General features: G+C 41.4%; 1 protein-coding gene across 7 annotated transcripts in view; it reads right to left on the bottom strand.

The window, feature by feature from the left end:
• Positions 1–17668: 17668 nt before the first annotated feature.
• The window catches only part of srrm1 (serine and arginine repetitive matrix 1), a 41902-nt gene continuing 37376 nt past the window's right edge, over positions 17669–22194 (bottom strand). For 5 of the 7 annotated variants that reach the window (XM_031895836.1, XM_031895835.1, XM_031895837.1 and 2 more), the window contains 4 exons: positions 22160–22194; positions 21550–21742; positions 18857–19018; positions 17669–18540 (listed from right to left, as the gene is read on the bottom strand). The exon at positions 22160–22194 is cut by the window's right edge and continues 433 nt beyond it. In XM_031895836.1, the coding sequence (XP_031751696.1) occupies positions 18436–18540; positions 18857–19018; positions 21550–21742; positions 22160–22194 (495 nt within the window). In that variant the 3' untranslated portion in view covers positions 17669–18435. 7 annotated transcript variants of the gene reach the window in all.

Raw genomic sequence — 22194 nt, 5'->3', positions numbered from 1 at the left:
TTCCAGATTTAAAAATAATTTAAACATTAAATAAAGCCAATAGAATTATTTTGCCTCCAATAAGGATTAATTTCCCATTCCTCTCTCCACAAATTACCTTCTCATTACCCCTGCCTGGATGTCTTCTCCTCCCACTCCTTTGCATCCTAGGTAGCTTTTCTTTTCCCCCATGGTTACTTCCTTTTATCTTTAAAACTTCCTGTTTTGGGTACCCTTTCTTTCTCTCCTTGTTACCTTCTAAACCCCTTCCCTTCATCCACTGGAGGCACATTTATTCCTCCTTTCTTCTTCTTTCAAAACAGTGCACACATGAACACCCTTTATTAAATGAGTAGTTTGTCACTGGCGCAAACAAACCTGTAAATTCTGCTCCATCAGAGAAAAAAGAGAGACATCATAACAAACAAGTCAGCACTTCAAGCACATCAGTTCCCTTTTCCAGTGCAACTGCAATTAGCCAGTAATGTTGTGTCTCAGACTGTTAGCCCAACAGAGTTTCTTACTACTTATTTGGAAACGTTTGTCAGAGGGCTGATGTAATAATGTATGACCTAATGTCTCTTTGGAAGGGCTTGGTCCTCTTAGTGGGTATAAGCTAAAAATAAAACAGAACATAGTGCAGTAGTCAATGAAGCTGATTCATAGGGCTGGTAACATAATTTAGACCACAGCGATGTTAAATGCTTTTCTGCCTGGCTTTAGATATTTTTTTGTATGCAGCTAGAAACCTTTTACCATATTTGGTCAGGACACTGCTGCTGTAAGTATTACAACTCTGTTGCTATCACATTGTTATGTTTTTGTTTTCATTCCCACACAGTTACAGCCTATATCTCTTCCTCTTTTGATGTTTTATAAATAAATCTAATTAAAAATAGAAAGCATTTCCTTTGAGGCACCTTTGAGTACACATTAAACTTAACTTTGTGCAATATAGACAGTGGTAATCTAAGGTAATTTGTAGACTATCTTCTTTTTTGAGAACTATTTGGCTTAGAGATTTTACCTTCCATCAGCCTAAATTGCATACTTTTACATAGTTGCTATGGTCAGCAATATTAGGCAAACTGAAAGCAGATTAATTCTGGAGTTATATTTCTATAGCTATTACACATCTTTCAGTTTTGACCAGCTCCTGTTAATGATACTTTTTTTTCTGTGGTAAATGAAAACAGACAGCACTTTTCAGTCTAAAAGCTGCAAAACAGAACCTGAAAAAAAATGAGATCTTCCACACAAAAAAATGTTTTTGTATTTCATTTAGCAGTTAACATCCCTAAGTAGATATTACTGAAAAAGGTTTTATGCAATTATTAGAAAACGTATCCTTTAATATCAATACATCTAAAAGCTCTTAGCAGAGGGATGACTGTGGATTATAAAAGAATTGTGGTTATCTGACTGGAGGTTGAATTTAGCTACTTTGGGTTGCAGTGGGGATGAGTTAGAAAGCAGTGGGGCAGAAAATTGGGTTAGGGTCCTGCTTATCCCACTTTGTATTGCCACATTTGACCTTACAATAAAAGCACCACTTTGAATATCAATATTTTTTGTAACTTTATGAAAGATAGAAATACCCACAATGATTGACGGATGTGGGTAATATGCTATATTAATAGCTACTCATATTAGGATTACTCAGCAGTTGAATAGAGGTTTGCAGTTGTATTTATTAGAGAAACAACTATATTGGAAACAACATTAGCACTAAGCTATCCATATAATACCTGGCAGGTTTACATACTGTACCTGAATTGATCAGGATTCAGTGGTTTCAATTGTTTTTTAACAAAAAATGTACTAATATTTAAAGTTAAGTTAATGCGCACAGAAATCTTTCTCAGTAATATTTGATACAATTGGTCTTGGTAGTAGGTACTGTGCAGAACAGACTTTTTATTTGGAGCTATTTTTTATTAAATGTGCTGAAGCACTTATCAAGGGATATATCAAAATACCAATTAATTAGCATTTGCAATTCAGGAATAAAAAGATTGTGCATTTTCATTCTTTATATACAAGATAATTTAGGGTGATATTGGTATAAGTGGGGTGATTACATTGGTTGTATAGATGTATCATTGCTTACTAAGCTCATCATGCTGTGCCAGTCAGTACGGCCAGCTTTTTTTAAACCTTGGCTACAGTTTTATATCCTTCTTAAGATATTGGCTTCTGTAAAAAGTTAGTTACAAAATTCTGACAAATTTCACAGGTTGAGTAAAAACACAGCAAGAAGAGTTGTGTGTGTTATGTTGGGTGTGACCAGATTCCCTTCCTTATCACTCATGAATGTGTGGTGTGAACTTCCTGAAGTTTGGGACATTTATTTCTTGCAAGGAGGAAGCCTTGGCCTAACAAGCCAAAGGGGAAGCAAAATGTTAGATTAGAGCTAAAGTAGCAAAAGGGAAAACTATCATCATAATAATTAAAATCCTATTTATCAGAGAAGAAAAGTACAATTTGTAGTATGTAATTGTGTGATTCATGTCTACATTAATCTGTACATAATCCTAAGATTTTGAATGCATTTGTCTTGTTTGGTGGGTTTGCTTTTTGGACTCATTTAGGAAGTCTGGTTGCTGCCCAAACTTCTTATGGTGTATGGTATATACTGTATATGTATAGAATATCAGATTTTTAAATGTACAGTTACAGATTATTATTATTATCAGGATTACTGATCTGCTACTGAAAACCAAGATGGGGGGGAGGGAATTAAGTATTACAGACTGCAGAGAGGACCAAATTCACATTAAAGGAACAGTAACACCAAAAAATTAAAGTGTATAAAAATAATTACGATATTATGTACTGTTGCCCTGTGCTGGTACAGCTGGTGTGTTTGCCTCAGAAAGACTACTATAGTTTATATAAACAAAGCTGCTATGTAGCCATGGGGGCAGCCATTCAAAGGAGAAAAGGCACAGGCACATAGCACAGTGCTGTCCAACTGACGGCCCGCGGGCCGCATGCGGCCCGCGACCCCCCTCTGTGTGGCCCCCCACCTGTCTGGCTGCTTTGATGGCTTACTCTTGTGTAAACTTTAAATGGTATCAGTACTGTGATTAACTGCCCCCCCCTGCATGGTTCTCACCTCAGATTCAGGCTGTAATCCCCCTGTATCGTTTAAATATGTATTCCCTTGTGTTGTTCACACCTTTTAATCTCTGCATTGTTCACCCCCTGCAGTGTTCACACCTCAGGCTCAGGCTGTAATCACCCATATTGTTCCCCTGTTCACACCTCAGAGCAGTAGAAACCCACAAATAATCCCTGCACACTACAAAAAGAACTGAGGTGGTACTTCAATTAAAAAGTTTTTTAATATATAGTTATTGTGCAGACTGTAGGAGCAGTGCCAGCATTGTGTCACTGTAGGCTGTGTGTGCCATACACACAGGCAGCATAGGGAAAGCAGAGTATGGCACACACAGGCAGAGTATGGCATACACAGGCAGAGTATGGCATACACAGGCAGAGTATGGCACACACAGGCCAAGTATGGCACAAACCAGCCAAGAATGGCAAACACAGTGAAAGTATGGCACACGCAGGCAGGGTAGGGAAGGCAGAGTATGGCACACACAGGCAGGGTAGGGCAGGCAGAGTATGGCACACACAGGCCAAGTATGGCACAAACCAGCCAAGAATGGCACACACAGTGAAAGTATGGCACACAGGCAGGGTAGGGAAGGCAGAGTATGGCACACACAGGCAGGGTAGGGCAGGCAGAGTATGGCAGGTTTTTGCTGTACTACAACCATTAATATGGGTATGGTCATGTGATAACATGGGTGTGGTTTCAAGTGGGTGCGGTTTCAAAAAGGGGAGTGGTCAAAACTGGCTTCCATTATCGGCCCTCCACCACATAGGTCGGAAATATTCCGGCCCTCAGTACAACAGAAGTTGGACAGCACTGACATAGCAGATAACAGATAAAGCCCCATTATATTCTACAGAGCTTATCTGTTACCTGCTATGTAACCTGTGCCTTTTCTCCTTTTTTCCAGGTTGAATGGCTGCCCCCATGGCTACACAGCAGATTATTTATATTAGCTATAGTACTGTTACTCTAGCAAATACACAACTTTACCTGTGCAGGGTAACAGTACATTATATTTTAAATACTTTAATACACTTTCATTTTTGGCGTTACTGTTCCTTTAAGATTCTACGTTTTGGAATCAGATTTGGGACATGCAACTGTTCGCATACTGCCCATATTTTAGAACATTTGGGAGTAGGGTACACAAAGTACTCCACAAAAGAGCATGTTCCAATTGTATGTGGGCATTTCCCCAGGCTGTGAGAGAATGATGATATGTTAAAAAAGGAGAGGCAAGGAGGAGTGTTATGACACAGAAGGAGACACAAACTTACTCTAAGGGGTATACTCATCATGCTGTGTAAAAAGTGAAGTGAAGCATTAGTGGTGCCTAGGGCAATCAATCAGCAATTAGATTTCAACAGTTAGAAAATTAAAGCAAAGCATCTATGAGCAACATCACCGGTGATGTTTTACTCCACTTTTTACACAGCATGATAAATATACCCCCAAATGTAGTGTTTTTCCGAGTATTAAATACTTTTATAAAGGCCAAAGGAAAAGTCTTGCAACTGGACTACTGCTGGCCATTCATTTCTTAAAAAGCTATAGTACATTTTTAATGAAAACTTTTGTAGTTTAGTAAATCCTCCAACAGAATGCTAATATACTGTAGATGTAAACATTGGTCCATAGCCAATGGTAAACACAGTGTCTGGGTTCCTAAAAGCATAGCTGCAACAACAGCCTCCTAGTTTCTCACAGTATAGCTTGCAAAGAGGCACTATAAAACCTTAACATATTCCTGTTAAACCTGAGAGACAGTTTGGGCATCTCCTGTTTCTTAGCAATGAGAAACTGGATTCTCTCTTTAGGAGACCTTATTTCTTCTTTTGATCTTAAATATCACTTATATGCAGATGACATCCAGATATATTTAGACACCCCTGCACTAACTGCTGATGTTCAAACCCAGATTGCTAACTGCCTCCTGGCTATCTCCTCCTGGATGAACCGACGCCAGCTCAAACTTAACCTAGCTAAAACAGAGCTCATGGTCTTCTCGCCCAAACCTGGCCCCCCTCCTCCTTTCACCATTACTATTGATGGCATGACCATCAACCCTGTAAATTCTGCATGCTGCCTTGGGGTTATCTTTGACCAGTCACTCTCCATCTCTAACCATATTAATAACACTGCCAAAACCTGCCGTTTTTTCCTCCGCAATATTGCCAAGATACGCCCCTTTCTCTCACAAGTAACAGCTAAAACAATAATCCATGCCCTTATCCTTTCCCGCTTAGATTACTGCAATCTCCTACTAACCGGCCTCCCAGACTCCCACCTCCCTCCCCTGCAATCAATTTTAAACTCTGCTGCCAGGATCCTCCTGCTCTCTCCGAAGAGGGAACCTGTTCAGCCTCAATTAAGCTCTCTTGCATGGCTGCCTGTTAAGCAAAGGAAAGCTTACAAAATCCTTCTGCTAACATTCAAAGCCCTTCACTCCTCTGCTCCTCACTACATTTCTTCACTGGTCTCCCTACATGTTCCTGGTCGTCTCCTCCGCTCCTCTCAGAGCCTCCGTCTCTTTACACCATCCACACCCACTGCGCTCTCTCGTCTTAAACCTTTCTATCTCGCTGCTCCTTACCTCTGGAACTCTATCCCTGAATCCCTCCGTAGGGAACACTCACCCACTCTGTTTAAGAAAAAGCTCAGCTGTTACCTTCTGGAGCACTAAAACATTATTTTGCCCAGTCCTGCGCTTAAGGGCAAATGCCCATACCTGGTGCACAATTAATGAGATTACTTCTTTCTATGCAAATAGCCTGTCGCTTTATACTGGATGAGCCCATCCCCACCATGAATCCACAAATGGATTATCCTAACCAACTTGCAGTTAAAACTGTATAAGCGTACCTATTGGCTAGAGGATGCCCAAAGAAGTTTGAAAACATTTGGTCTATGTATCACTCTCCAGCCATCCTCTCTTCCTTTTCTCCCTTTAATCTCTCTCTCAATGTTAAAATTCAATAAAAAAAAAAAATAACCTTTAGCAATATAAAAAGAAAAACAGTCTAAAAAAAAAGAATAACAGTCTTTGTTAATTTACTTGTAAATATAAATCAAGTAAAATTTGAACAGGTAACACAAGTGACTTGGTTTCACATTTATTTGCTTTATATGTCTCAGTCATTAGGTTCCTCTGTGTTGCTGAAATAATGCTAAGCTCCTTGAGCTATGAAAACATTTTCAGATAGTTTTCTTAGTTATTCTCTGAACACATGAGGGTTCACTGATCAAGGCAGCTCAGATTCTACTCTACTGAAATATGTGCCATTGTATTCAGCATGCTAAGCTGCTCCTTCCAACATGCAGTACAACTCTCAGAGCGCCTGGTAACAACATTCTGGCACTTATACGACACAATGAGGAGGAGGCACAACCGCACTGCAACATTTTGGTCACTGAGTCACACATTAACATCTTGTGTTCTCAGCTATACAGGCAGTACCCAAACTCTTATTCCCATTAGTAGATACCTCTTTTCATGCTGCTATTTTGCTGAGAACTGTCTCTGCCCCCACGGTGCAAACCTAAAATCTGTTTGCTACAAAAATAATCTGTTTATCTTGGCATAAATGCTTGCAGAAAAAAGTACATCCATTTGTGTCTCAGTCACATGAACCCCCCTAACAAAGCACTGGCCCTGGGTATCAGGTAAGTGCATGGTGCCTAACATTTGGCACCCCCCAGTAACTTTCCTTCTCTTTTAAACTGTTGTCTTTATGTTGTAACCCATTCACATTCATGGGGAAAATTTAGGGGGCACGTAAATAAAGGGTTGCATTTGAAACTGACATACACATACTTGGGCATGTTTAAGAAAATGTGTATAAAGGCAATATACATACTTTTATGTGCTCAGCATACATTTATAACTGCAAGTCTGTATTATTTCCAGCGCTGTCTCTATATTCAGATCCCACAATTAATGTGTTTTTTAAAATAAGAGGATTTTTATCTCAGACAGGTCAGCCTTTCTGAGGCACAAGACCCCCAGATACTAAAACACCAAACAAAAAAACAAGTGGCGAGCATCTATAATATAGTTTACAAAAACATTGAAAAAACTTTTATTCATTAAAACACTGCTTACCAGCGTAACTTTATAAAAGCATATCAGGTAAGTAGCCTTTTCCCAGTATGAAGGTCAATCAGGTTACACAGTATGTGGGCATTAATTAGCATACTTATCAGTGTACATCTTGATTTCTGCCAATATGGGAGCCCTTCTCCTTCACTGAGCACCAATATTTTTAAGCTTTTGCAGTCCTCCTGGTCTTTTGGGCTAAAGGAATTTCAATTTTCTTTCGTATCCTCAGCAAACAGTGAAGGAAGGTGGGTCAGCTTGTTCCTGCTCCTTGGAAAAACTTGCATTCTCCTTTAAAAGCTTTCCTTTTTTTTCCCTATTAAAGGAGAATGCAAGTCAAAATTTAAAAAGCACACTGCCCAATAGTCCTCCTATTGTTTAGTAAAAACGCCACACTTTTGGCTCACCTAATCAAATATTTACTCAGTCACACTTACTTCATATTTTCTAGAACAGGCAGCTATCTCTAAAAAGGTATTCTCCCTTCCTTTCCCTCCTTGCTTCATACTGCACATGTGTTTCATTCCCTCCCCCCCCTCCCCTCTGCCAGATCCGCTTCTGATTGGCTGGTGGGCATGTGTAGCTCAGAACAGGAGACAGGATCAAGTTACACACATGCTCAGAGAATAGGAAGGCTGCCGCTGGCAGCCTACAGGAAGGGGAGAGAGATTTCAGTGATGTCACTATAGTCTTCACACTGCTGTAGGCTGCCAGCACCATATCTCAGAGAAGCAAGCAGGGATCTGGGAATTTAGATATGCAGTAAGTACTTAAAAAAAATGCCTTTAGACTTACTTTTAATTTATATTAACCTTTCATTGTCCTTTAAGAAATATAAGTCAGAGGGGACAGTAGCTGCGTTTAATGAATATAAACACTATGACAAGCGTTGTATTTATTATTATTATTATTATTAACATTTATTTATAAAGCGCCAACATATTCCGCAGTGCTGTACAATAAGTGGGTTTCATACATTGGACATACAGAGTAACATATAAAGCAATCAATAACCGATACAAGAGGTGAAGAGAGCCCTGCCCAAAAGAGCTTACAATCTACAAGGAGAAAGGGTTGAGACACAAGGGGGCTGATTTACTAATTGACGAATCCGAATCCCGAATGGGAAAAAAATCAGATTGGAAAGGAACATTTTGCGACTTTTTCGTATTTTTTGCGTTTTTTTCGTAGCCATTACGACTTGCTCGTATATTGTCGCGACTTTTTTGTATTGAGTGCTCGTAAACAGTGGGCAAACCTTTGCGACTTTGCATGATTTTGGAAGCCTCCCATAGGACTCAATGGCACTCTGCAGCTCCAACATGACCCAAGCAAAGTCAAAATACTGAAGCTTGAATGAATCCGAAACTTTCGTACTCGACGCGACGGCTACGAAAAAGTTGCGACAATTTACAAGCAAGTCATAATGGCTACGAAAAAGTCGCGACAATTTCCTAGCAAGTCATAATGGCTACGAAAAAGTCACGAGAATTTACGAAAAAAATTGCAAAATACCGTTCATTACGAAAAAAACGCATTCGGACGCTTTTCGGACGTTCGTGGATTAGTAAATGTGCCCCAAGGTGTGGGAATGGGCATGACCACAGTTGTGAGAGGTGTGGCACAGGGTATTGTTAAACTAGATTAGGGTAAGCTTCTCTAAAAAAATGTGTTTTTAGAGATCTCTTGAAGACAGAGAGATTGGGAGAAAGTCTGATAGTTTGTGGGAGCGAATTCCAGAGAAGGGGGGCAGCCCTTGCAAAGTCTTGAATGCGAGTGTGTGAGGAGGGAATGAGAGAGGAGTTGAGGAGCAGGTCAGTAGAGGAGTGTAACAAGCGGGTTGGTAACGAGAGATAAGTTCAGAGATGTAGGGTGGGGCAGAGTTATGTTTTGAATGTGAGGGTTTGAATTTTATCCTTGATGGTAGGGGAAGCCAGTGTAGGGATTGGCAGAGTGGCATGGCAGAGGAGGAGCAGTTAGAGAGGTGTATGAGCCTGGCAGCAGTATTCATTATGGACTGGAGAGGGGACAGTCTTTGGAGGGGAAGGCCAATTAATAGGTTACAGTAGTCCATGCGAGAGATTATGAGAGCGAATAAGAATTTTGGCAGCATCTTGGGTGATAAATGATCGTATTTTGGAGATATTTCTTAGGTGAAAGTGACATGATTTGATAAGTGATTGGATATAAGGAGTGAAGGACAGGGCAGAATCAAGGATAACCCCAAGGCACCAGGCCTGGGAAGATGGGGTGATGGTAGAATTGTTAACCGTTATAGATACCTCGGGAACAATGTGGGCGTTGGATGGGGGAAAGAGAACCAGTTCAGTCTTAGAGAGGTTTAGTTTAAGGTAACGTTGGGACATCCAAGTGGAGATAGTGGACAGGCAGGAAGAGACGAGTTAGAAGCTCTGGGTTGAGATCAGGAGAGAAAAGATAGATCTGAGTATCGTCAGCATAGAGGTGGTACTGAAAGCCAAAAGAATTGATTAATTTGCCAAGTGAGGAGGTATAGAGAGAAAATAGTAAGGGGCCCAGGACAGAGCCTTGAGGAACCCCAACAGAAAGAGGCAGGGGAGAAGATGATTCCCCATTGTAAGAGACACTGAAGGATCGATCTGAGAGATAAGATGAAAACCAGGATAAGGCAGTGTCACGAAGAGCCAAGAGAGCAGAGAGTCTGGAGGAGAAGAGGGTGATCCACAGTGTCAAAAGCAGCAGAGAGATCGAGAAGTACAGTGGCTTGCAAAAGTATTCGGCCCCCTTGAACTTTTCCACATTTTGTCACATTACAGCCACAAACATGATCAATTTTATTGGAATTCCACGTGAAAGACCAATACAAAGTGGTGTACACGTGAGAACGAAAATCATACATGATTCCAAACATTTTTTACAAATAAATAACTGCAAAGTGGGGTGTGCGTAATTATTCAGCCCCGAGTCAATACTTTGTAGAACCACCTTTTGCTGCAATTACAGCTGCCAGTCTTTTAGGGTATGTCTCTACCAGCTTTGCACATCTAGAGACTGAAATCCTTGCCCATTCTTCTTTGCAAAACAGCTCCAGCTCAGTCAGATTAGATGGACAGCGTTTGTGAACAGCAGTTTCCAGATCTTGCCACAGATTCTCGATTGGATTTAGATCTGGACTTTGACTGGGCCATTCTGCCCTGGCTTTATGTTTAGGGTCGTTGTCCTGCTGGAAGGTGAACCTCCGCCCCAGTCTCAAGTCTTTTGCAGACTCCAAGAGGTTTTCTTCCAAGATTGCCCTGTATTTGGCTCCATCCATCTTCCCATCAACTCTGACCAGCTTCCCTGCCCCTGCTGAAGAGAAGCACCCCCAGAGCATGATGCTGCCACCACCATATGTGACAGTGGGGATGGTGTGTTCAGAGTGATGTGCAGTGTTAGTTTTCCGCCACACATAGCGTTTTGCATTTTGGTCAAAAAGTTCCATTTTGGTCTCATCTGACCAGAGCACCTTCTTCCACATGTTTGCTGTGTCCCCCACATGGCTTGTGACAAACTGCAAACGGGACTTCTTATGGTTTTCTGTTAACAATGGCTTTCTTCTTGCCACTCTTCCATAAAGGCCAACTTTGTGCAGTGCACGACTAATAGTTGTCCTATGGACAGATTCCCCCACCTGAGCTGTAGATCTCTGCAGCTCGTCCAGAGTCACCATGGGCCTCTTGGCTGCATTTCTGATCAGCGCTCTCCTTGTTCGGCCTGTGAGTTTAGGTGAACGGCCTTGTCTTGGTAGGTTTACAGTTGTGCCATACTCCTTCCATTTCTGAATGATCGCTTGAACAGTGCTCCGTGGGATGTTCAAGGCTTTGGAAATCTTTTTGTAGCCTAAGCCTGCTTTAAATTTCTCAATAACTTTATCCCTGACCTGTCTGGTGTGTTCTTTGGACTTCATGGTGTTGTTGCTCCCAATATTCTCTTAGACAACCTCTGAGGCCGTCACAGAGCAGCTGTATTTGTACTGACATTAGATTACACACAGGTGCACTCTATTTAGTCATTAGCACTCATCAGGCAATGTCTATGGGCAACTGACTGCACTCAGACCAAAGGGGGCTGAATAATTACGCACACCCCACTTTGCAGTTATTTATTTGTAAAAAATGTTTGGAATCATGTATGATTTTCGTTCCACTTCTCACGTGTACACCACTTTGTATTGGTCTTTCACGTGGAATTCCAATAAAACTGATTCATGTTTGTGGCTGTAATGTGACAAAATGTGGAAAAGTTCAAGGGGGCCGAATACTTTTGAAAGCCACTGTATTAGTAGTGTTTTTTGGCTTTAGCCGAAAGGAGGTCATTTGTTAGTCGGGTTAGAGCAGTTTTGGTGGAGTGTTGTTGTCTAAAACCAGATTGTAGGGGATCCAGGAGGTTATTGTCAGAGAGGAATAGCGTCAGTCGGTTGTAAACTAGGCCCTCAAGCAGTTTGGAGATGAAAGGGAGCACAGAGATAGGTCGGAGGTTAGTGGGATTGGAGGGATCAAGGGAGGGTTTTTTCAGAATAGGGGTTAAAAGTGCATGTTTCAGTTGGGAGGGAAAGATTCCAGTAGAGAGTGAGAGATTGAATAGATGAGTTAAGGCTTTGATAAGACAGGGGTTGGCATTACGTAGAAGTTTGGTAGGAATGGGATCAAGTGGACAGGTAGTAAGGTGAGAGGAAGACAACAGTTTTGAGACTTCCTCTTCAGTCACTGGGGAGAAGGAGCCAAGAAGAGACTGGGGAGCATGTAGGGAGGGAGGGGAATGGTTATGGGGATTAAGTTGTGCAATGTCACTTCGGATGGTGTCAATTTTATTTTTAAAGTGCTCTGCAATAGCTTGAGCAGTGACTGAAGCACACGGAGGGGGCGGAGGAGGGGACAGCAGAGAGTTAAAGGTAGAGAAGAGTTGTGCAGGTTTTTTAGAGAGGGAGTTAATGAGTGCAGTGAAGTAGGTTTGTTTAGCTTGGCAGAGGGTGGTGTTGTAGGAGAGCAGAGCAGATTTGTAGCTGCAGAAATCTGACTCTGACCTTGATTTGCGCCAGCGGCGCTCAAGTGCACGTGACTGTTTTTGAGGGATTTGGTATGAGCAGTGTGCCAGGGTTGGAGTGGTTTGGGTCTCACGCGTTTAGTCTTGGCAGGAGCAAGCTCATTAAGGGCAGTGGCGAGTGTGCTGTAGTAGACAGAGGTACCCTGATTAGGACAAGAGACAGTTAGGATGTTAGAATAAAGAGAGTCAAAGGTAGAAGAGAGATGTGACGTGTTTAGGGATTGCAGGTCTCGGTATGTGTATGTTTGGGGGGCAGCAGAGGGTGTAGAGGGAGTTAGCGAAAGTTGAAATGTGAGCAGATTGTGATCAGAGAGGGGGAAAGGGGAGTTAGTGAAGTTTGAGATAGAACAACCTTTTGTAAATATAAGATCCAGGGAGTTTCCATTGGAGTGAGAGGGGGAGTCAGAACACAGAGATAACCCAAAGGAGGATGTTAGTGAAAGGAGTTTAGAGGTAGCAGGGGCATTAGGATTGTTAACAGGTATGTTAAAGTCACCTAGTACAATGGATGGGGAATCAGAGGAAAGGAAGTAAGGAAGCCAGGCAGAAAAGTTGTCAAAGAATTGTGAGGTCGGTCCAGGAGGTCGGTATATGACCGCAATGCGAAGCGAAGCAGGGGAGAAGAGCCTAATAGAGTGAACCTCAAATGAGGAAAATGAAAGAGAAGGAGGAGGTGGAAGGGCTTTAATATGGTTACAGCGGATACAGAAAAGGCAGATGTGCTTAACCAGTTCTTTTCTTCTGTGTATACAGTAGAGGAGCCAGAGTGCCAAGTCCCACCCAATAGCTTCACTGTTGCCTCAGCTCCAACTACACAGTGGTTGACACAGGATATGGTGCTTAAAGGGTTACACAAGATAAATGTAAACAAGGCACCTGGGCCAGATGGAATACACCCTCGGGTACTGAGAGAGCTAGGGTCAGAAAGATAAATGTAAACAAGGCACCTGGGCCAGATGGAATACACCCTCGGGTACTGAGAGAGCTAGGGTCAGAATTACAGTGGCCCTTGTTTCTGATATTCTCAGACTCGCTTTCATCAGGTATGGTACCTAGGGATTGGAAGAGGGCGAATGTCATTCCTATATTTAAAAAGGGAGAAAGATCTCAGTCTGGCAATTATAGGCTTGTAAGTTTGACATCCGTGGTGGGCAAGTTATTTGAAGGCTTGTTAAGGGATCACATACAAAATTATGTAGTGGAGAATGCCATTATGAGCAGTAATCAGCATGGCTTTATGAAGGACAGGTCATGTCAGACCAATTTACTTGCTTTTTATGATGAGGTAAGTAAGAAGCTGGACAGTGGGGATGCAGTAGATATAATCTATTTGGATTTTGCCAAAGCATTTGATACCGTTCCCCACAAACAACTGCTTTCTAAGCTAAGGTCTATTGGTCTTAGTGAAGTCATTTGCACATGGATTGAAAACTGGCTACAGGATCGGGTACAGAGGGTGGTTGTTAATGGCACATTCTCTACTTGGAATAAGGTTCTCAGTGGGGTCCCTCAGGGTTCTGTACTGGGTCCACTTTTGTTTAATTTGTTCATAAATGACTTGGGGGAGGGTATTATAAGTAATGTATCAGTGTTTGCAGATGGCACAAAACTCACTCTGCAGACCAGTCAGTTCTATCCAGGATGTGGCATCCTTGCAGCAGGATCTTGACCAACTGGCAATCTGGGCAGCTAAGTGGCAGATGAGATTTAATGTGGATAAATGTAAGGTCATGCACCTGGGATGTAAAAATATGCAAGCCACTTATACCCTTAATGGGACTGCACTAGGCAAATCCATAATGGAGAAGGACCTTGGAGTCCTTGTAGATAATAAACTTGGCTGTAGCAAGCAATGCCAGGCAGCAACCAGGGTTTTGAGTTTTATTAAAAGGGGTGTAGATTCACAGGAGGAGGGGGTTATTCTTCTCCTTTATAGAGCGCTGGTAAGGCCCCATCTAGAATATGCTGTCCAGTTCTGGTCTCCAGTGCTCAAACGGGACATTATTGAGTTAGAGAGGGTCCAGAGAAGGGCAACTAAGTTGGTAAAGGGTATGGAAAGTCTCAGTTTTGGGGAAAGACTGGCCAAGTTGGGTCTGTTTACACTGGAGAAGAGGCGCTTAAGAGGTGACATGATAACTATGTATAAACATATAAGGGGATCATATAATAACCTTTCTAATGTTTTATTTACCAGTAGGTCCTTCCAACGGACACAAGGGCACCCACTTCGTTTAGAAGAAGGGAGATTCCGTTTAAATATTCGGAAAGGATTTTTTACTGTGAGCTGTGAAGTTGTGGAATTCCCTCCCCGAATCAGTCGTGCTGGCTGATACATTATATAACTTTAAGAAGGGGCTGGATGGATTCTTAGGAAGTGAGGGAATACAGGGTATGGGAGATAGCTCTCAGTACAAGTGAGGGAATACAGGGTTATGGGAGATAGCTCTCAGTACAAGTGAGGGAATACAGGGTTATGGGAGATAGCTCTCAGTACAAGTGAGGGAATACAGGGTTATGGGAGATAGCTCTCAGTACAAGTGAGGGAATACAGGGTTATGGGAGATAGCTCTCAGTACAAGTGAGGGAATACAGGGTTATGGGAGATAGCTCTTAGTACAAGTTGATCCAGGGACTGGTCCGATTGCCATCTTGGAGTCAGGAAGGAATTTTTTCCCCTATGCGGCAAATTAGAGAGGCTTCAGATCAACTAGTAGTTAGACAGGTTATATATAGGCATTATGGTTGAACGTGATGGACGCATGTCTTTTTTCAACCCAACTTACTATATTACTGGAGCTGCTCTCTTGCTGCCTTCCCATTGTTCTGCTAATTGGCTGCTGGGAGGGGGGTGATATCACTCCAACTTGCAGCTCAGCAGTAAAGTATGACTGAAGTTTATCAGAGCACAGGCCACATGGCTAGCCCCATGTGAAATTTTAAACTTACATTTCCTTTAACCTCCTGTAATGATGGAGGTATACTTTCCCATTTCCTTGCTACCAGCAATCTAGCCGTCAGGCATAGGTATAAATCTGAAGACCAGAACCATTTGTGCAGTTTTTTGAGAGTAACATACCAATCATGGAATACTTTGAATGCATTCTCCTTTATCTTGATTGAGTATTGATGGAAAAAGCTTTCATATTTTTATGTATCTGCTGGCATTCCTTATCCTCAATGGATTCATTCAATCTCCTTTACCATTTTAACATTTGTTTGGTATTTACTGCCTTACCTTTGGTTTGGAGAAAAGCAGAAAAAAAGTAAATATATTTTTCCTCTTCGTATTAGATTGTTCCAGAGTTATTCAAAGAGGGAGGATTCAGGATAGGATAGTTGCAGGGTCTGAAATGTCTGAGTTGCTGGAATCTGTAAGCCATGTGTAATCCACCATAAAAGTCAGCCCTGGTAAGTGTGGCGCTGCCCTGGCGCCTGCCACTTAGTCAGCTGTGCCAAAATAGATGCTTTCCTTTAATATCCCAAAAGTGGAAAAGCTAAGCCACCCCGTGATGTGGGTTGGTAACAGATGTTTATTTATTCTGTGCCTCTTGTTGTGCCATATAAAATATACTGTATATAGAAACCATCGAGGAGGAGGAACTGGCAGGGCTCTAAGTATAAAAAAGTTTAGTGAGCAGGGCCAGTTTTACAGAATGCATTCTCCCCATCCAAAATATTTGAAGTTTATGCCACCATTGAATATCTTTATGTAATATGGATAGAAGCGGGATATCATTCAGATCGGAGGTTAAACTTTGGAGGGAAATTTCACCCAATGAAATTTAAAGTTTAATTCAAGTAGCTTCTGAAAGTAAGATTTAAAGCTTTTAATGCAAATATTAGCATATTTGTAAACCCTGAGACTGCATCAAAGCGGAGTTCTATATATAAATAGTCTGGTTTTTCATAATAGAAAAAATTGAATCATCTGCAAACAACTATTTTAAGTACTATTTTAACAATAGTAGTCCCCGAGCTATCTACAGTATGTTATTTTACACTTAAGGGCTCTGGCACACGGGGAGATTAGTCGCCCGCGGCAAAACTCCCTGTTCGTGGGCGACTAATCTCCCCGAGTTGCCTACCCCTGCCATCCCACCGGCGAACATGTAAGTCGCCGGCGGGATGGCAGACGCGGCGGGGCGATTTGCGCGACTTACATGTTCGCCGGTGGGATGGCAGGGGTAGGCAACTCGGGGAGATTAGTCGCCCACGAACAGGGAGTTTTGCCGCGGGCGACTAATCTCCCCGTGTGCCAGAGCCCTAACAAAACATAGCAACATAGATCCGGGAAGCTGTGTCTAGCCCCCATCTTCTAGTGGAAAAAGAAGTGTGATTAGTATGCAGCCATAAATACCCTTTGCAGGATTATGATATAGCTTTTTATCCCAGATTTGAATTTGGCCCCACTTATTGCAGTATTTCTCTCATATAAGTCCAGTCGATGCTGCTGAAGGCTTTTTTGGAACCTAGCAGCATAGCTTTATGAGTAAAGCCTTCAACCATTCATAAACTATCTGCAAAATTTGACAACTATTGTCTGTTGCCCCGCTGCTTGGAATAAACCCTGTTGTGGGGGATTGTGAAGTAATTTATAGAGCCTGTTGATTAAGGAAATTAGAGATTGATTAAGGAAATTAGTGTATAATATTAAAACACTGGCTCTGTGGTATATTGTAGGAGGGACATTGAATATTGCACTTATAGTCAGGAGTAGTAGGGTCTGGAATTCTGTATAGTACAAACGTGTAAAACTGACTAGGCCTGGCACCTTGGAAAGTTAATGTTGGTGTATTGCATGCAATAAAATTTCATACTGCTATGTTAGCAGGGCCCTCCAACAGAAGTAGTGACCAGTCGTCACATTGGGCCCCTGACAAAATGTACAATAAAGCGCTAAAAAAAAAAAAAAAAAATAATAAGTGCAAGAATGGTTGCCGGGTCACTTTGCCTGCAGTTTACCCAAACTACAGCTATTTCCTGCAAGCCCCGCCTACCCTGGAAATATTACATTTATATCACAATTATATTGCTTTGCACTCTGGGATACTCAGGCACTATACTTGTGACAGAATGCAGAAACCAGCAGTGCTGTCACCTTTGCCACATCACTTATGGTAATGATGTTGGCAAACAGAACACTGCTGATCTCTACATTTTCATACACTGACACAGTGATTGTGTAACTTTTACCTCAATGAAAATGATGCTGTTTAGAAGATTACTGTGGCAGGGCTGCGCTTACTTTAAAATATAATTTGTTTATAAGAACATGACACGTACCACTGTCTTACATTTGTCTTTGCCCTTTAAATTTAGGCAGCACATTTGAGACTGTATATCACTGGTACTTTCAAACAATGCAAAATGACCCCAAGGAAGAACACAAACAAAAACAAATCAAGTCTTTATGTAGAAATTCACCTTTTAATCCACAAAGCCTTAGACAACTTTTGTTTAAGCTTTGGAAAAAAATGAAAACATTACAATATTCAAAATCTGGGTCTTTCCTTAATGAGTTTTATGATTAACTTTAGGATAAGGGAGAGAAATGAGTGCCCCAAAGGAGTGTGTCAGGGGGCTGTCTTTAATAAAATAATTAAATTCCAGTGTTCCAAGTTAGCGCCTTAAGAGAAATACCAGCTGTAACAGGAAGAAAAACATGGTGCTGTATACAAGAGGACCAGAGGTATTTTTTTGTTGACAATATAAATCAATATAGAACACCATGACCTTATTGTAAAATGTTTAACATTTTAGTTATGTTGCAAACCTTCTACAAAAACACTGTATATTAAACAGCCTCCATCTTTTAGTAAAGCAGATGGCATTCCTCATATATTATTAACATTGCAGTGAGAAAGCCTGTACAGTTATTTAACTTGGGTAATCCGTGGCATATTTACTGATGGTATAGGAAGAAATAAAATAACCCTGAAAGTGCAGGCACAGGCAGTTTCATTTGCCCTTAAAATGTATGGCTGCCCTACTCTCCAGTTTAAAATCTTCCTTGCCACTATTCATGAAACAATTTAATAGTTCTATTTTGATGCTTTAAATGGTAAAATGTCAGCCTAATCTCAAGTGACATATACTAAACATAGAATGCATTAACAGTTGTCTGAAACAGAGTAAGAAAAAAAATTTACATGGCAGCAAACTGAAGTGACAACTAGGAATGTGGAGAAACCTGCGCTTTTCTCATCGAACGCAGAGCCTTCTCTCGTAAATGCTTCTCCAAATCGTCTAGATTTCCTTCGCCATCGCTTTCAGTCTCCTGGTGGGGGGAAATGTACAGGTATTTTGTTTAGGGTGGTACACGCCCGGCATCAGCAGAATTTTTATTATGCTGCAGCAGAAGACAAAAGGAGGCAGAACAGTGATTGGTGACCAGAACTAATAGTAAAGGGATCCCTTAACATCCCACCATCTGACTATTACAGCATGCAAAGGACTAACAATGCGTTACGAGTGCAAGTATATGTAAAGGTCAGCATTTAAATAACACGTCAAATAACATTATTGGTGCTGAATTGGTTGGTAAATAAGGGGAACTGTAAGCCCTGTGTTAGGCAGAGTCGCACTTATCTCACCTTCTTTGCTTCAGTGTCTTCATCTTTATCTACTGGCTCAGGAGAAGCAGCTGAGGTCTTCTCTTTCTTATGTTTTTTGTGTTTCTTGTGCTTCTTCTCCTTCTTATGCTTCTTGTCCTTTTTCTTCTTTTTCTTTTTTCCTCCGCCTTCCTGGTCAGATGTCTGAGGGGGCAAAAAAACACTCATTTGCTTTCCTTTTTTTTTAAAAAAAAACCCAAAACTTTTTATTGGGTTTTCAGTAAAAATAAGGAAAATAGTAGAATTAAAAGAAATACAAAGAACCCTTGCTGGTAGATGTACAACCTAGGCATGCATTTTTTTTTAAAAAAAAGTTAAAATAGAACTGCTGCAGAAGCTAGTTCTGTTTAGAAATGCAGTGTCTGGCAACCTTTTCTGGTAACAACCAAACGGTATTGTCGTTACTATAGTTTTATTAAAAGTCTTACAAGGGACATGTTGCACCTCTGATCAACTCAATACATTATTTTCACAAAACAGCACCCCACCTTTCAAGCAATATCTGTGCCATCAATGGCCCCACAATAGCTGTATCTTACAGGTCATCTCTCTGTGTGTTTAACAGCACACATAAAATGTCCCAGCTAACCACTGTGTAGTCATCTAAAGAAAATTGGGATGTCCCAGAATGTAAGCCTACTGGTACCAATTATATAATTTTTTAAACTACACAGGCACAGGCATATATACCCCCACAACCATCTAAAGACCCCCATACAAGGGCCGATAGAAGCTGCCAATATCGGTCCCTTGGACCGACTCGGCAGCTTATCGGCCCACGTAGGGGCAGAAACAAGGAGCCTGGAGCCTGGTTAGAAAATCCAGCATTGGCTCGTTGATGCGGTCCCATTGCCGCGTGCAGAATTCGATCGTTTGACCCGTAGGTGGGGATATCGGGTGAAGATCCGCTCGATCTGCCCGTGTATGGCCAGCTTAAGGTCTAAGCACTTTAGATCTGTGCTCATGAAGAAGATTTATGGAAATAAAAGGCCTATAAAAATTCTGTGTTTTCAGTAACTCTGAATCTATATAACACTGCCTATATACAAGTTTTTGGTTTTATGTTGTGACTAGAAGTAGTAGAGGCAACATTAACAATTTCAACTCTTATGTAGATATGAAGAGGGGTTTTATTTTATTAATTTGAGTTAACAGTAGGCTAGTTAGCCACTCACTGTTTATGTAAATTAATGAGGGATTTTTGCCATTCCTGTAAAATCCTTTTCTCTATTAATTGAAAGGGGAGAAGCAAAAGGACAAGGTTTTTGACAGCCTTGCGGGGGGACAGCTTTCTGCTCCAAGCAGGCTACACCCCGAGGGGGCAGTCACCACCCAGTTCTTTTAGCATCTTCTCTCTAGTCCTATGGGACACAGGAAACATGGGGTAAAATCCACACCCACCAGGAATCAGGACAGTTATCCAAAAGTGGAAGCCTTCTCCTCATGAAATATCAAATACAGGAAAAGAACAGGAAAGGCCTCCCTAACTCAGACACTGAGTTCGCCCATCTTCCTGCAAAGCCAGCCTCAACTGGAGAAGCACTGAGAGAGCTAAGACCTGATCTCAGACCTAGTCCCTTAGTCAACCCATCCTGAAGAAACTGAACAATGGGATATCAGCCTCCTCAAAGGAAACCTTCCGATCAGAGCCCTGTGTAACAAAAAATTTCCAAATTCTGTGGTAAGTCTTGGAGTCTTCTAGCTCGAAGCATAGTCTGAGCTACCTCAGGTGAAAAACCTTTTTGAATTAAAATTGACTTTTCAAGAGCCAAGCCGTCAAATGGAGCCAAGCCGTCAAATGGAATATCCTAAGGTTGGGATCAGGTATAGGCCCCTGATGTAGAAGATTGTTGTTCGAAGGATAGATCCCTTAGATCCGTGAACCACGAGCGTCTCGGCCAGTGTGGAGCAATCACAATGAAGCTGCCCTTTTCCTGCTTTATTCTCTTGAGGATTCGAGGAAGCATTAACGGAGGAAACTGGCTGTCCTGAGGGAGTCACTGGGGCTGGTGTGGGGGGAATGAGGAGACTAGAGGAAACCTCATGCTTACCCCTGTATTCCACCCAGCTGGCATCACTGGTTGTGTTTTGCCTAACAGAGATGAATACTGCTTGCCCTGGGCATGGGGTTTGTCCCATGGTGGGGGCTGACTCAGGTATCACCCCAGGTCAGGCTAATTCCTTGTGAAGGGCCTCTCTAGAGGCCTCTGTCCACTTCCTGTTTGTGAGGACACTATAAAAACTTGAGGTGGAAGGGGAATTATATATGGGAAAGGATTCAACTTTTGTACAAGTGTCCTGCCTCCTGATGGGAAGGGATTTAAATGCGTCTCCCAGGACGTAAGAGAAAAACAAATACTAATAAACCCTGCCCACTTAGATATTTGCCAATGTGATCAGTTAGTACAGTTTGCCAGCCACATTGCTTTGGTTTAAAGCAAGTTGCAAAGAGCTGTAGTAAAATGTCAGATAGGTCAACAAGAAAGCATAGGAGCAGGCAAACATGCAGCCTCCGTTTGGAAATTTTTTTTTAGAGCATTAATAATGCCAATGCAAGAAAATACAGGTTAAAATAAAAACCACTCTCCTAAGGTTTTGTAACTGAAATTAGACTATAGAGTAGTGGAGCTCTTTACAGTGTAACATAAGTAGTTATTTATTGATGTTACTCATACCCGAACAGGTGACTGACTAGGAGTAGTGCTCTTAGCCCTTTTGGCAGGCTCAGGACCTGGAGACCAGTTGCCGGATTGAGGCAGAGATCTAGGCGGCGAAGGAGAAGCTTGTTTTTTATGAGCGGGCTCAGGTGATCCTGACACCGACCTGGACATGGTTCCCCTTCTAGCTAGCTCTGGACTTGAAGATTCCCTAAAAAAAAAAAATTATGACCATAATAAATATTACTTGAATAACTGCAAACATAATTAATAGTGTCATTCATTTTTATTGTACATTTATTTGAAAGCATACCTGATTATAATATAACTGTTTAGGGTTGCAATTAACATTTTTTTTTTTTAACACCTCTTAACTAATTTATAAGTTCCGGAATTGCCACCCAATTCTGAATGTACATTTAGGTTTAACAGCAAAGAAGTTAAATCATAAAATGATCTTCACATTACATAAGCATTTACACAATTTAGAAGCCTTAAGGTAATTGTTGTAAAAAGAATTATTATCCATCATTAAAATATGAGATAAGCCAAGAGGACAAAAAAGCCCTATGCTGTAAAACTAATTCAATCATCAAATGCTGGTTTTTCAAATTCTATATAACCTTACTTTTTTATTTTCTTCGGTTCTGGGGTTCTAGACAC

This window comes from Xenopus tropicalis, chromosome 2 (genome assembly GCF_000004195.4).
Source record: "Xenopus tropicalis strain Nigerian chromosome 2, UCB_Xtro_10.0, whole genome shotgun sequence".
Classification (NCBI taxonomy): Eukaryota; Metazoa; Chordata; class Amphibia; order Anura; family Pipidae; genus Xenopus; species Xenopus tropicalis.
The sequence above is the reverse complement of the archived record's forward strand: the minus strand, read 5'-3'. Positions and strand labels throughout refer to the sequence as shown.